Raw genomic sequence first — 14,228 nt, 5'->3', positions numbered from 1 at the left:
ATTGACAAATCCATCCAGCTGCACTGGGGCAACAGACTGCCATACTTTCGCCATTTCCTTGGAAGCTGTTGAGTGTGTGTACTTACAGTCACGTGGTGACATGTGTGGAGCACTGCTTCTCTGAGAATAGTCAGTACATGGAGGGCTCTGGAGCTTCCCAATGCAATGCTCTCCAGACAAGACTGCTTTCCTGTCATTGATTTCTTTCAGCATTACTCAGTGCCTCTGCCAGCAGGGAATATAAAGGTGCTTGACAGCAATGGATGAGCCAACAGCTCTCATAACAAAAGCAAACAAGTTCCACGTGAAGGAGGAACTGGCTGGGGACAGTGATGGAAAGTCATAGATGGATAGCTCAAGATTAAGCTCATACTCTTAAATTGTTGTCTCCAGTCACTGGTACCTATTTTTCCTTTGAAAGTCAAATTCAAAATATATAATTTTCAAGTTTATTAAATAAAAAAAAAAAGTAAACAAGAAACAGTTAGAAATACATAGAATTGGGACTAAAGAAGAAAGGTTTGGGGAAAGGATAGAGGAATGATTCAGTGGGAAGAGAGAAGCCAAGGAGACGTGGGGACAGAGGGCAGGAAGATGTTATTTCCTTCCATTCTGAAAAAAAAAAATACTTAATGATTCAGCCATTCTTTTTCTGGTTTGCAGTTGAATAATAATGAAATATATCTATCAGGCTTTTCCCAAGGCTAGCGTGATACCTCTTCTTAGGACAATAACAGCCACTGGTTCTAACATGTCACTCTTACTTTGTGGTTTTTTTTTATTTGACTGCTTTGAAACTAATTTAACAGAAGAGTTTCCAGAGAAAAGATATCATGCAGTACAGATACACAGTGTGTACTCTTCCAATCCCCTACAAAATCAATGAAGAAGTCTGTTTTTTCTGGTTCAGCAATAGGTTTATGTCTCCCTCTCAAAGACCAGCAAAGAGAAACAAAATAGACTTAACATATTAGATGAAAAGTGTAGACTAGCAAATCACACTTTCTTTAAAAATATCCAGCTTTTCTGACCGTGTGAGCACCATTAACCTGAGATCAATTTTTAAACTGAAAATGTAAAGGTACAATAAAAGCACAGGCTGTTCCCATTGATACTTACCATAGTATGCAAACCAGACATTGTGAAGAAATTGCTAGCAAACCCCATGTTAGGCAGAATATGAAGGCAGAAGCAAGTTGTGTGGTACAAAGATGTATTTTTCATTTTTAAGAAAAGAAAAAGAGGATGAAAGAGAGACTGGGGGGAAAGGAGAGGTAGAGTAAAGATGGGAGGGAAAGGTGGGGAGAAAATACAAAGGGAGAAGGTGAGAGAGAGACAGAGATGGAAATGCAATTATGCCAGGAACGCTAAATGATTTGGAAGACCTTCAGAGAAGATTAGGAAAGTTATGTACACAGAAGAGAAAGGGAAAAAAAGCAATTTTCCTTGATGGAAGGGTATGGGAAAGCATGTAAGCTGAGGGCTAGACCAAAGCCAATACCTTGTTAAATACTGCCTGAAGAATATAAATGAGACTTAAAGCATCAGCCTCTTGTATTCTTTTTCAGTCCAGCCCTTTGTTGCCATGCTTGTGCACTGCAAACTAGCATGGCTCAAAAAGTTGTGTCACTGTTAACAGGGGCACGATTGTGTGAGAGTTTCTCCACTGTTTTAGTGTGATGAATGCAACTCTGAACAACTAAGTCCTGAAGTGTGAAGTGACTCCAGCTGTTTCCTCACGGACTCATCTACTACAGTCTGATTAACATATAAGGTAAACAACAAACCAGACACTGCACCTCGTATTTTCTGAGCATAATCATACATGTCCCCAGACTCAACATGGCTGTAACTTCTTTCCAGGTTCTTCATCACAGTATTCAGATGATTCTCAGTCCTTTTCCACCGCTGCTTTTCTCCCTAGCCTTCCTTTTCTCTCTCTCTTTAGCATCTCTCAGTTTTGTTGATCTTATTAATTTGGATTCAATGTGTTAAACACCTATTCCAGTTTAAATATAACTGTACATTTAAAAAATATGGCTATTCAGAAAGAAAATGGAATACAGAATCTGGAATTTGCATTGCGTTTTGTTTCCTCCTGTCATTCTGACCTTTGTTTTCCTTTTTCCCCTATTTTCTCCGATTATACCTGTCACATCCATCTGTTCTTTGAGAGTACATTATATCTTCCTTTTCATAGCAGGATGCTGATTTTTATTTTATTCAAATAGTAAACTATACAGACTAATGATAACCTGAAAATAGTCTGCAAAACAAAGACGTTTTAAAACCACAGAGGGTCAAATAAAAAGTCTATTTTTAAAGTCAGATAACAATTTATTGTTAATTGCTTGTAAATGTATACAAACCCACTGAGACTTAATTCTTGCTATATCATCAGTTACAAATAATCTTACTTGGCGCTAAAAAGAATACAAACACTAACTTTGTCTTCTTTGACTACTAGAAGATGTTGTGTTTGTAAAAATCCCATTCTAATCTTTTATTTTACAGTAAAATTTAACAACTTGGTCAATGCAGAATCAAAGTGGAAAAAAATTACTTGTGATTATTCCTTTTTAGATAACGCATATCCCTTGGTAATTTGTACTGCTTGCCCAAGGTGTTCAGGTAACAGTGCCTCTCCTTCTCAGCTGTGAGGGAATATGCTGTGCCCTAGATGGCCGAGGATGTACTAGCTGGGTTGATGTGATGCCAGCTGGGGCAGTGGGGCCATGAAGTCCATCCACAGGATGAGCACACCCTCAAAAGGGTTATACAAGATAATGGCTACTGGGCTGTGGAAGATAGCAGACAGCAGACCAAGCTGCACATAGGGACAGACCCCCAACTGTTCTATTCCCTTTTGTCTCTGACCTATTACTTACACAACTGTCCCCTGCAAGTCCTCATGTCACCCTGAGCCCTGGCTCCCCATGGCACATGCTGCTTCTTGCCGTGGGCTGTAGGAAATTAATTAATTGCTGTCCTGATCTAGTTCTGCTGCCTTACCAATCCCTACACATCAGGCTGGCTGTAGTGTTCTGCTGAGCAAAGCACTGGTCGGCCCCTTTACTTCCAGCCTCTGAAAACAGCCTACATGCAGAGCCTTTGGTGGCATAAAAGCATGGGTTTTCAATGTGCACAAATATTGCAAAATGTTATCTTCAGAAAATAAGGTAAATTTATGCTTAAGAGACCGCAGCATACTGATGCTAGATTTTCATACAGCATAAGAATGGTGTTTCTGGCCTACCCTTGTGAAGTTAATCTTAATGCCAGTAATGCCAGAGTTTGATGAGATCTTCTGCATCTAAAAGGAAAAGCACTCTGCCACAGACACCCACTGAAGCCCGTGTAAATGGCACTCATCCTGTATAAATAATAAGCTTCAGTAAGAGCACAACAGCACTCCCTTTAGGGCTCAAATTCCCACTGACAAATACAAACCTGAACTTAAATTCTCCACCACCCCTCAGCACTTTTCCCTGCACTGAGATGAAGAAAAATCCCAGCAGCTGTGCTCCGCAGCACACAGCTAATGTGGGTGCTTTGTCCCGTGCCCTTCCTTCAGTGCAAGCCACACGTTCTGCTCATCAAAGGGGAAAAGGACAGAATTATCCACTCAGCAATGTCATTTTGGTAACCTGCACCTCAGGATTTATTCAGTTTTAATTTGTAGATATACTCATGCTGGTTAATATGAACACACCAATCAAATTTATACAAAAAGTCCCTATTTAGCAGATGCTACATGAATGCTGCCACATTGTTCTCCTATACAAGCAAAGACAAATGTAGTGCTTTATCCTGCTAAGAGGACACATAGGAAAAGATGCTGCTTTCTGAACAGCATGTGTTCAGCGTTACAATTCAAGCAAAAACGGGAAAAATCTATACTCTGTCTGCTGGGCTGGCTGAAGGGGCATCTGGAGAAGCAAACACAGTATAGTTATACAGCACTAGTAGTTGTCACGGTAACAACCGGATGATGATTACGGACTAAAAATTCACACCATATATCTTTCAAGACCCCAGTCTTTAGCCAACCATTTGAGATCCCATTAACCTAAGCAAGACTGTCAAAGAGAACTACTTGCAGTAGCTTTATAAGATGCACCATTTCAACATCAAATGAGATTCTCTGACATCTCTTTCTGGCCTGCCGTTTCAAGGCATAACCTCATCCTGGCACTTGGGGCTTGCATCGCCTTCTGCATTCAGAAGGAAATCCTACTTGAAGACTTCTTTTATTTTGGCAATAAACAATTTCGTATCATCTCAAAGACGGAAAATATGCCAGACTGATAAAATATGCCAGTCTTATCTACAGGAAATTTCCTATTTGTGGCTGCTTTAAAACAAAAGCTTGTTTTTAACAAAAGCTTTGCAAAATTCTGTTTACAAAAAACAGTAATAATAATTAGTATAGTATGCATTTGGTAATCAACACTAAACATTGATAAGCAGCAACATATCAATTCCGGAAGATAATGACTGCCTTTTAATAGTACAGTAGTCTGAATATCGAAACTCAAAATGTGTTGGAATGAAAACCATTTGATCTGGATTGACCTGATCACAAACTATCATGCTTCAAGTTAATCCCTCCTTCTTGGCAGGGGCACTTTTCTCTCCTCTCTCCTTCCCTTATTTTGCAGAAACAAGGGCCAAAATGTTTTCTCTTTCCACAATAAATACTCCCATCAAAACAGATACCACCTCTAGGAAATATTGTCATTAAAATTGGTTTCAATTAAAGTCACAAATTTTTTGCAAGCATTGGCAGGTCTTGAATTGTAAAATACAATCTAGTAGCAATATTGCACGATTTTGGGTCGGAAACAGAACATTTCACACACCTTTAGTTCAGAAGCCATCAGCTACTGTGATAGTTGTGAACAAGAGGAATTGGTTTTATCCTTTTCACTTTCCTACCCTGCAATACATATGTGTTTATTTTTTTTCCCTGTCATAAAAAGAAACCATCCTGAGATCCATGTTCCAGGAAGTGCAGTAGCTGAAAACTGTTCAAAAAAGCAAAAGTATGTGAACATAATTGAGCGTGGAGTACAGTGAGATGAAATACGAAACAACAGAATATCCTGCCCAGAGCCATGGAGATCTCTCCTAGCATAGGCCCACAGATTGTCCATGCTTGGAAGGCAAAACAATGACAAGGGTTATCTTTCTGCTAGGTTGAACTAAATGTTGGAAAGATAATTATATTTGCTTTGTTTCCTCAAGTTATACTGGTTGTGAAGAGCTACTCCGAACCAGCCTGAAATCAACTGTAATGTTGGTAAGAGAAAACTGTAGCAGAGATCATGTTTAAAAGAGGACTTAATACACAGCCAGTTATCTTGGGGAAATTAATCAGATGCTGGTAACATTTCATATCACATGGCGGAGAAATACCACCTCAATTTAAAATCCAAATCCAGACATGATTATCAGACATCTAATGATTCTCATGTTAGATGCCTTGATTAATTCACGTGTTTATCCATCTCCTGAGGAAGATTTCTTTTTCTCTTACAAGCAAGACTTTATAGCACAAAGCAGCAGAAAAGACTATAAAAGTGCTCTGGCACTACACGTTTCATTCAAGCCTTTAATTAGGCTGAGATGCATTCTGAAGTACACGGGCATGCTAATTTCCATTCTGAATGTGAAGATGTGGCAGAGATGTCACACATTATGTATTCTTAAACACATTTTATTCACATTTTATTTGAAACTTAGGTAAAATATATCAGTCTATGCCCTGGGAAAAGAAAAATAAAAAAGGGGCAAGCTATTCCAGATGCATGGGCAATGTTTTCAGGCCTTTTTACACAGACTATTGCTCTCAAAATCAAAGTTACTTCAGTCTTCCTTCTTTTCTTTAATATTTTATCTGCTCAGACAGTGGTTTGTTGTTTTGTTGGGGTTTTCTTGTTTGTTTGGATGTTTTCTAATGCTGCTCTCAAATTTTTCTCAAATAGGTATTTTTCTCAAATACCTATTTTCTAAGACTGCATTACTGCCACATTATTGCTGATCTTTCCATTATTTGTGAGTAAGAGTCTTATTATGGGCACTGCATGTAGACTGATGTAATTCCTGGATGAGTTTGCATTCTAGAAATGGGTATCAGTTCCAGTTCTTATACTCAGGGCATCACAAGCAGTGCTTTATACCACAAAGATAGAAGGTAAAGACTGGTAGCCAGCCAACAGGGTTTCACATATTTCTGGATGCTAAAATTTCACAGACTCACAGAGCACCGCTGAGAAGCTCCTTCATCTTTAGTTCCCCTGTGGGGTATGAATAAGCACAGATAAGGTTCTCCTAAGCCTCCTCTCCCCTAGGCTGAAGGTTCCCAGCTCTCTCAGCCTCCCCTCACAGGAGAGGTGCTCCAGGTGTGTTCAGTCAGCCACCTTTACTACCTTCCACTGGGGCCTCCTTACAAACAGAGCTCACAACCCATTTCAGAACTGAAACCCCTATTTCAAAGCTACTGTTCTTTGTTGTTGAAAAATGACCCTTGAAGCACAAGTTAAGCATGGACTCACTAGTATTCTCCATTCAGAAGTGCAGAGGCCTCAGGAAAAAGCTCAGGGCTCCTTCTGGAGCCTTGCTGTCCAGCCACTGTGATGCCTGTGCTTCCTACACCTGAGTGCTCCCTATCTGGGCAGTTTCTTTTCAAGTCAAAGGTCACTGTGCTTTCCAACATTGGAAGCTTCCACTGATTGCTTCCACTGCTACTCACAAGCCCAAAAAGCAGCTAGGAAGGGGACACTGCACCATGACTGGAAGAATTTGGAGCCAGCAATGAAACACTGGCATTGTCTGCACGCTCAGGTCTACCGATTTACATTCAATTCACCTTTGGAAGGTCATGTGTGCAGTCCGTAAGCGCTTCAAATATAGCTCTGATTTCCCAGTGTTTACTTCAAGCCACGAGTTTTCCACAGTTCTGACAGCTGGATCCCTTATGCAGAAGTTGATGGTATTTGCACAGAAAATATTCTACTTCCTATAAGAAAATTAACTTCTGAAGTCCTACATATAGCCCATGGAAGATAGGATTATATAAAGTAGATCTTGGAGAAGAGATACGAAAGCATTCCAGAGAGAAAACAAATTGCTTTTTTCTTGGCTTTATCTTTCAGCATTCTTTGGCAGCTTTCTCGAGGCCAGAGACAAGGTCTGGAAATAGCTCACAGAACCTGCCTGTAACTACTGCTCGTGAGTGAAAAAATAATGGCACGTTATGGCAGGTGTCAGACCCAGGAGCACCTCTATCAGGCCGCTGCTTGGCACCATGACTCTAGTTACACAAAAAAAGATCAAAATCATGACAAAGGGTGAAATGGAAGTATTTTCAGGCTTTGCAGAGGCAATTTCGTTTTAAAATCCCTGTTCTCTACCTTTCCTTTCAGTAAGAAAGCACAATCAGCAGAATTCTAACCTCAGAACTCTGGTCCCATTAGTCACACAAAGCATAGGTGATTTATAGTCAGAAAATCATTTCAAAACAGCTGAAAGCATTTTGCTATTCTGCCTACAGCGACACCGGTGCACTTCTTTGTCTCTAAATTTCAATTAGAAATAATTTAAATAAGAAAAAATCATGTTTCCTAGTGGCTGAGCCTGTTAATGAAATGTGTTTTATACTTGCAATGGAAATGGGAACTTAGGAAGCTAACAGGCAGAGCTTGTGTCTGTATTATGAATACATTTTATGTTTGAAAGACTTTATCTTCATCGCGCTAATGAGATCTTCAGCTTTTTTTTTAAACCATATTTGTATTGCTGTTAATGTCTGAATTACCACCCTGTTAACATGACAACTCATATTCTAAGGTGTCTCAAGAATCACCAAAAGTAGGGGATTCTGTATTGTTTTAAATATCAACAAACACTGAGATGAAAAGACTTCTAACATGTTATGTTATGTCAACAGGAGAACAAAAAAGACAGGAACAAGCAACAATGTTTTTGCACTGAAATATTACGTAAAGCAAACAGAAAAGATTGACAATTGATTTGTGAACAATTCACCTAGATGGTTTTATCAAAGGGCTTTGGAGATACCTTTTTATGGATTAATACAGAGCAAAGAGGCACCTGCTTCACTGGGTAAAGGATGTAAATGGTATGAGTACTCTTATTTGCTGTGTTACTTTATCTGACTCTAGAAAAGGGTCTTCTGTCCCTCGTGCACATGGAGGACCCAGTCCTTACAGACTTGGATTAAGCTTAACACATAAAATACTATTCAAGATTTAGGCATTTTCATATAGCTTGAATATACTTGAAATAACCTTAGACTAGCCCATAGGAAGAAAACTAATCTTGATCCTTAGGCAAGAATCTTCGAGTGACAAGACAGAAGTGCTCTGTAGTTCCATACAGGTCTCTGCAAAGTGACACGCTGTCAGATAGAGACTTCGTTACTCCTCTCTCATATTGTCACCCTGTCTTTCAAGATACATCCATGAACCCAGAATTCAGTCACACAACTGTAACAAGGGCAGAGCTTGACCTGACAATGCTAAGTACTGATGATAATACATCAGCAGGAAAAATGAAAACATGTAGATGAAAGCTGTTACTGCTGTTGCTAAAAATCACTTTAAGACATCCTTGCAGGTCTTTCAGCATCGGCAGTGGTAGAAAAACAATACACCAGAGGAGGGATGTGGTAGAAGGGACAGAGCAGCCACATTAGATATTGCCATGAACACGGCGTGTCACACTTTAATAACTGCTACACCACTGAAAACAAATTGGACATGAGCAAGCATAAATCACACAAGCTTATGCACATTTTGAGGTAGATAACATATCTCAACCACAGATATCTTCTACTCATTTTCACCAGCTGGATGCACTCTTCCATAACGACATCTTTACACTGTCCTGGCCCATGCAACCACAAAAACAAAATCTAAAAGTCTGGACAAAAACAAATCTAAAAGTTTGGAAATCTGGGAGCTCTAGGCACCTAACTTCTGTCCTGCAGGGAAAGCCAACAACAAACAGCTATAAAAAAAATTAAAATTGGTACTTCACAGACAAGGAAGCCCCAGTGGAGCAACCACCCATGAGGAATTCTGCAATTACGCTTGGCACCTATTGACTAGATGAACCCCCTCCTCTTTTGGGCAAACTCTTTGTTCCCAGATCTCCGATAATAAGGAAGGTCTTCTTGCTCACTAGAAGGCTGTATACCAAAAGGGAGCAAATGACCTTGTCCTCTCCTTATTCCCTGGCTGAGCCATACATAGTGCAGACATCCCTAGAGAAAGCTTTGGGAAAAGGCCAGGCTCGTTGAATGCATGCGAACTGCAGTGTTTCCAAGATGATATCGTTCCACCTACTGCCTGGCCCACACTACCTTGATGTGGGTCAGACTGTGAATGACACAATTTGGTTGCCTCCATGCTAACCTCTGCATTCCTCTGACTCTCAGTGAGAAAGTCTCCTCTTCCTTTCTCACTAGCTTCAAATGGAAGCCTCATGAATGCTGTAAATTTAGTGCTTAGTTTTATAATTGTGGTTTTATTTGAATAGCCACAGAAATGTTGGGTGAGATTAAACACAGGCCTCTCCTTTTGAAGAGGTCTTTGTTTAATATGACTTTTACACCCCATTTTCTAACTTTTAATTTTTTCTCCTTTGAGTCTAGCTGCAACTCCAGCTCCTACACAGCAGTTGTGAGAGCATTTCCTTGCTACTATGCTAAGTAATATTTGTGCAAAAACTTTTGCTAATTGCTGAACCTATGCTGGAATGAATAAAGCCTTCATTCATGTTTATATATTAGTTTCCAATATTTGTATGTGTGTAATCATCAGGCTAAACCCAGCTTTCATTTGCAGAGATGGTAATTGAGACACACTACTTAAGTGCATTGAAAGGTGTTTTTTTTTTCTAGTATCATTCACAGATATGGTTATCAAAGAAATTTCCAGATCCTGTAAGTCAATGCGATTTGTTCAGAGCTAGTAACTGTGGTAATGGCTGCAACAACAGGTAATCAACAGGTAATTTTGATCAACAGAAGTGAAGCTAGAGCACATTTTGTGCTGGAGACCTGACAAGTTGCTAGGGCTCTTATTTCAAAGAAGCTTTGAGCTTGCTCCTGTGGGCTAATGCTTTTTTACTGCTGCAGCTCATCTCCCACTCAGGTTAGTTCTGTGCAACGAGAATCCACAGCCTGTTGCACCCTTCATTATGCAGACAAGAGCTCAGCAAGCAGGCAACAACTGAGTGTTGCCTGAAAAGTGCTCTCCTGGTCTGAACTCTCTCACTAATACAGACAGGCACACCCTACGCGTACGTTTGAAACCTATGTAATTAGAATATCTCTGTGGTGATTCCTGGCCATCAAAAACTTTCCCAGACAAAACTGCTACTATTAACAGTAGAAGTTCCCAATTTAACAAATGGAAACAAGATAAATAAATACCCACATCATTCTGGTTTCACCCAGCTTTACCTTTCACATTGTAGCAATCTGTTACCCTCAGTCAGCTGGAAATAGTACCAAAAGTGATAATTATTTTCATGACAATGCAGCACTTCCCATGGTCTCTTCTGGATATCTGATGGCTTCAACTGCTTTATAGTGGAGCAGTCTATGACGGTCAAACAACCTAGGTCTACCATGCCTCCCAGGATCCATGCTTTATTCCCCCCCTGTTCATCTGCCTACCTCCCTTCCTCATCGTTTAAGTTTAGCAACAGGTAACTCAGCACAGAAACCAAAACTGAGAGGTGCACCTGAAGAATCTGGAGTCAACAGGAATGGGGAATAAGGAACCAAGGAGGTTTCTGGCGTAGTAGCATGGGAGAGAATGTGCAGTATTAGAGGTGATATGACATATTGCTTAGATTTTATATGTCCTATTAGCATTATCACCTCATAGAGGAACTACCAGAACTTCCTCCTTCTCCAACACTCTTCCATCTCTGTGGTACTGGCTCTAGTTTCAGTGCCTGCAGCATGGGAAACCAGGCTTCCTGCCTCCCTTTACCCAAAACTACTACCAATTGTCTCTTCATGTCTTGCTCAGCTGCTGCAAAAAAAGCATAACCTCTGTTACTGCTCATCAGCTGCTTCATAAGGAACCATTCACATACATGCTTTGAATCTCACTTGTTCTTGAAGTGAGTGCAAATTATGTCAAGTAGACTTACTTACCTTTAGAGAGCAGACAGAGCTCTAGACAGACAGTGGGGCAAGAAGTAGAAGGATAGTATCACCTCTGATAACACTATAATTACATGCATTCAACAAGCCTTTTCCCAGAGCTGTCTCTGGTGATGTCTGTGTTCTGCTCAGGGAGTCAGTAAGGAGCGGACAAGATCTGCTTATTTTTGCTGTATAACAAGTATGCTGTGGCCTGTGTGCTATGTACTAAAAATGCTCCAAAAAGAAAGAAAAAAAAAAGGAAAACAGTCAAGGCAATTGATCATGTTTTTATGCAGTGACTAAAATGATGTTGAACAGTTAGCTGCCTTTGAAAAGGTGGCATGTTCCCACAGCTCAATCCTGTAAAATACCTGCATATGTCTTTCAACAACATGCAAATTCACTGATTATCAAGAACACAGGACTGCTTCCCAGACTTACATAAATCCTTTATTCAGTGTAATGCACTTGCAAATATAAATACCACTCAATTGGAGGCACATTCTGCAAAGGCAATACTCCTCCAGTTTGTTTTCAGGTCAAATATATCAAGACCTGAAACCATTCAAAGTTTCATAGTGTTAAAGAGGTATTTGGACAATGCCTTTAGTAGTATGTTTTAATTTTTGTGTAGCCCTGCAGCAGTCAGGACTTCATGATCTTTTAGGTCCCTTCCATCTGAACTACATGATCCTATTGCAGTCATAATTATAATGGGGAACAACTTCAGTCAAGTTACATGCAGTTTCAGCTTCCTCAAACTGCGAGCCAGATATGGACAAAATTTCTAAATGAAGGTTAAAGCCCATTTTCTTCAGAACGATCAGGTAAATCTGTTATCACAGAAATGTGAGCAAGCAAGTTTATTCAACTTCATGCAAGTCACATGATGTAATTAATTCCAAATGTTTTTGGTCTCTGTACAGAAACTTCCAGCAAAATATTTAAATGATGTAATAATTATCTTTTTGCTTTCATGATCCTTCTGACTATGCCTTAATTTATGATGCTTTCAACTAGCATACATGTATCCTGAGGCTACCATTGGTGCACATTTATTTAAGTCAAAAGATAAATCTTAATGAAAGGTTTTTTTTTAACACAATAATTACCTTATTTTGATCATCATAACAGTAGTTATTAGAGGCACAAAAACAGAATCAGATCTCAGAAGAAGTCATGAAGATACTAAATTGGGTGGAGTACCAGTACTGCCCTATTATTTTGCCAAGAAATGATACATCAAAGTGGCAGCAATGAATCATCACACACTACTAGGAACTACACCCAAGGAACCCAAGAGATGGAAATACTAGATGTACTAACCTCCATGATAAATTGCAAGTTATAATTGCACAGCAGATACTTTGCAATATATCTTTTCTCAGATATGAAGCCATGCTCTCCTTATGTCTCCCTCAACATGATCTCTCATCAGAATAAACTACAACAAATTCAAAAGAACCACAAAAACACAGGAATTTTGGACTGATATGATACGTCCATCTTTTTAAGAAAACTGCTTTTTTTTGTAAAGGATTAAAAACCCAACGTGCCAAATTACACAGTTAGGCATCCCTGCTCTTTTACTAACATCTTCCCTAAAATCACCATATTACAGGATAATGCACACCGTGAGAGGTGAGGATAGCAATAAAAAAGAGCACTCCTTCCCCTGCTCTCAATCTCTCTGTAGTACAAATGACTACTAGTCTGATCTTATGCCAGACACAGAACCATCGCAGGCACATACACGTGCTCCAGAAAAAAATACAGGCATAAAGAGTTCCCTGAAGAAGAGGATACAGTGTGTTACCTTTTCCAGTCAAAGTTTCTTCTTTTATTTTCCTCACCGCTTCTTGGCCTTCTCTCTCGCTGTTTCCAGCTGTCACAATATAGAAAATACAAAATTAGTGATGCAAACCAGGAACAGTTAATTGTATGCCAGCCATTGTTATGGGTTAACCACAGTGTAAAAGTTAACCAGGAAAAAAGTTTTAAATGAAAATGCATGATTCGTGACTGTCAGAGCAGTAGAAGTCTTCAACACCCCACTGTTCACATGAGTTCTGCTTGTTCGTCTCATTCATTCACACAAGCTATGACCACTTGCTGGTTGGACCAGCTGAACGTGGATGTCAGTCTGAGAGCCAGGTGAGTTACATCACATTCAGATTCTAAGACATATTTTCTGCAAATGAGAGCAGACCACTCTCTGTCCTTCTCCAAATGAAGAACTTCACAGCCAGAGGAAAGGCCCCGCAAACCTGGTCTGAATGCAAAGGAAAAACCCCATCAGTGCTAACAGAAAACATGATTAAACACCAAATAAAGGGTTTTCTGCCACTCAGCCGAGGGGGACAGTTGTACACTTGTTTGGCAATTGTTTTTTGATAATTTATATCAGAGGGAAAAAGACAAGCGCAAGAAAAATATTCTGTTTGCAAGTACAAGTTAAAGTTTTTACACAAAGTTTGACATTCCATTTATAAATCCAGAAACATTTTTCCATAGTATGAAGCATAAAAATATCTAATTATTTATTATGTAAATTGGATACTAACACTGATATCTACTTTGCACTTCATGCAGTTGTCTTTTTTCCTAACTATACAAAACTCTTCCCTGGTTACTGCACAGCCTTTATTTATACTGTAACCCTTTACAATTATCCTGTCCTCTCATTCTCCTGTTAGATCCGTAGCAGGGAAAGAATCACAGCACACAATCCATTGAGATTGGAAAGGACCTCAAGACAAAGCTCAGGGGTGATCTCACTGTGACCTTCCAATGTTCAAAGGGAGTTTATAAGCAGGGGGGAAATCAACTTTTTACATGGGCTGACAGTGACAGGACAAGGGCAAATATAGTTTTAAGATAAAAGAGGGGAGATTTAGATTAGATGTCAGAGGCAGATTTTTCACTGAGAGGATGATGATGCACTGGCACAGGCTGCTCAGAAAGGTTGTAAATGCCCCATCCTTGGGGGTTTTCAAGGCCAGGTTGGATGGGGTCCTGGGCAGCCTGAGCTGGTGCCTGA

The 14,228-nt window shown here is 39.7% G+C and overlaps 1 protein-coding gene across 1 annotated transcript in view; it reads right to left on the bottom strand.

The window, feature by feature from the left end:
* The window catches only part of DHRSX (dehydrogenase/reductase X-linked), a 160,969-nt gene that overhangs the window by 96,953 nt on the left and 49,788 nt on the right, over positions 1-14,228 (bottom strand). Inside the window, exon 3 of the mRNA XM_048934489.1 lies at positions 13,005-13,073. Within this exon, the coding sequence (XP_048790446.1) occupies positions 13,005-13,073 (69 nt within the window). The remainder of the gene's footprint in view (positions 1-13,004; positions 13,074-14,228) is intronic.

This window comes from Lagopus muta, chromosome 1 (assembly GCF_023343835.1).
Source record: "Lagopus muta isolate bLagMut1 chromosome 1, bLagMut1 primary, whole genome shotgun sequence".
NCBI lineage: Eukaryota > Metazoa > Chordata > Aves > Galliformes > Phasianidae > Lagopus > Lagopus muta.
The sequence above is the reverse complement of the archived record's forward strand: the minus strand, read 5'-3'. Positions and strand labels throughout refer to the sequence as shown.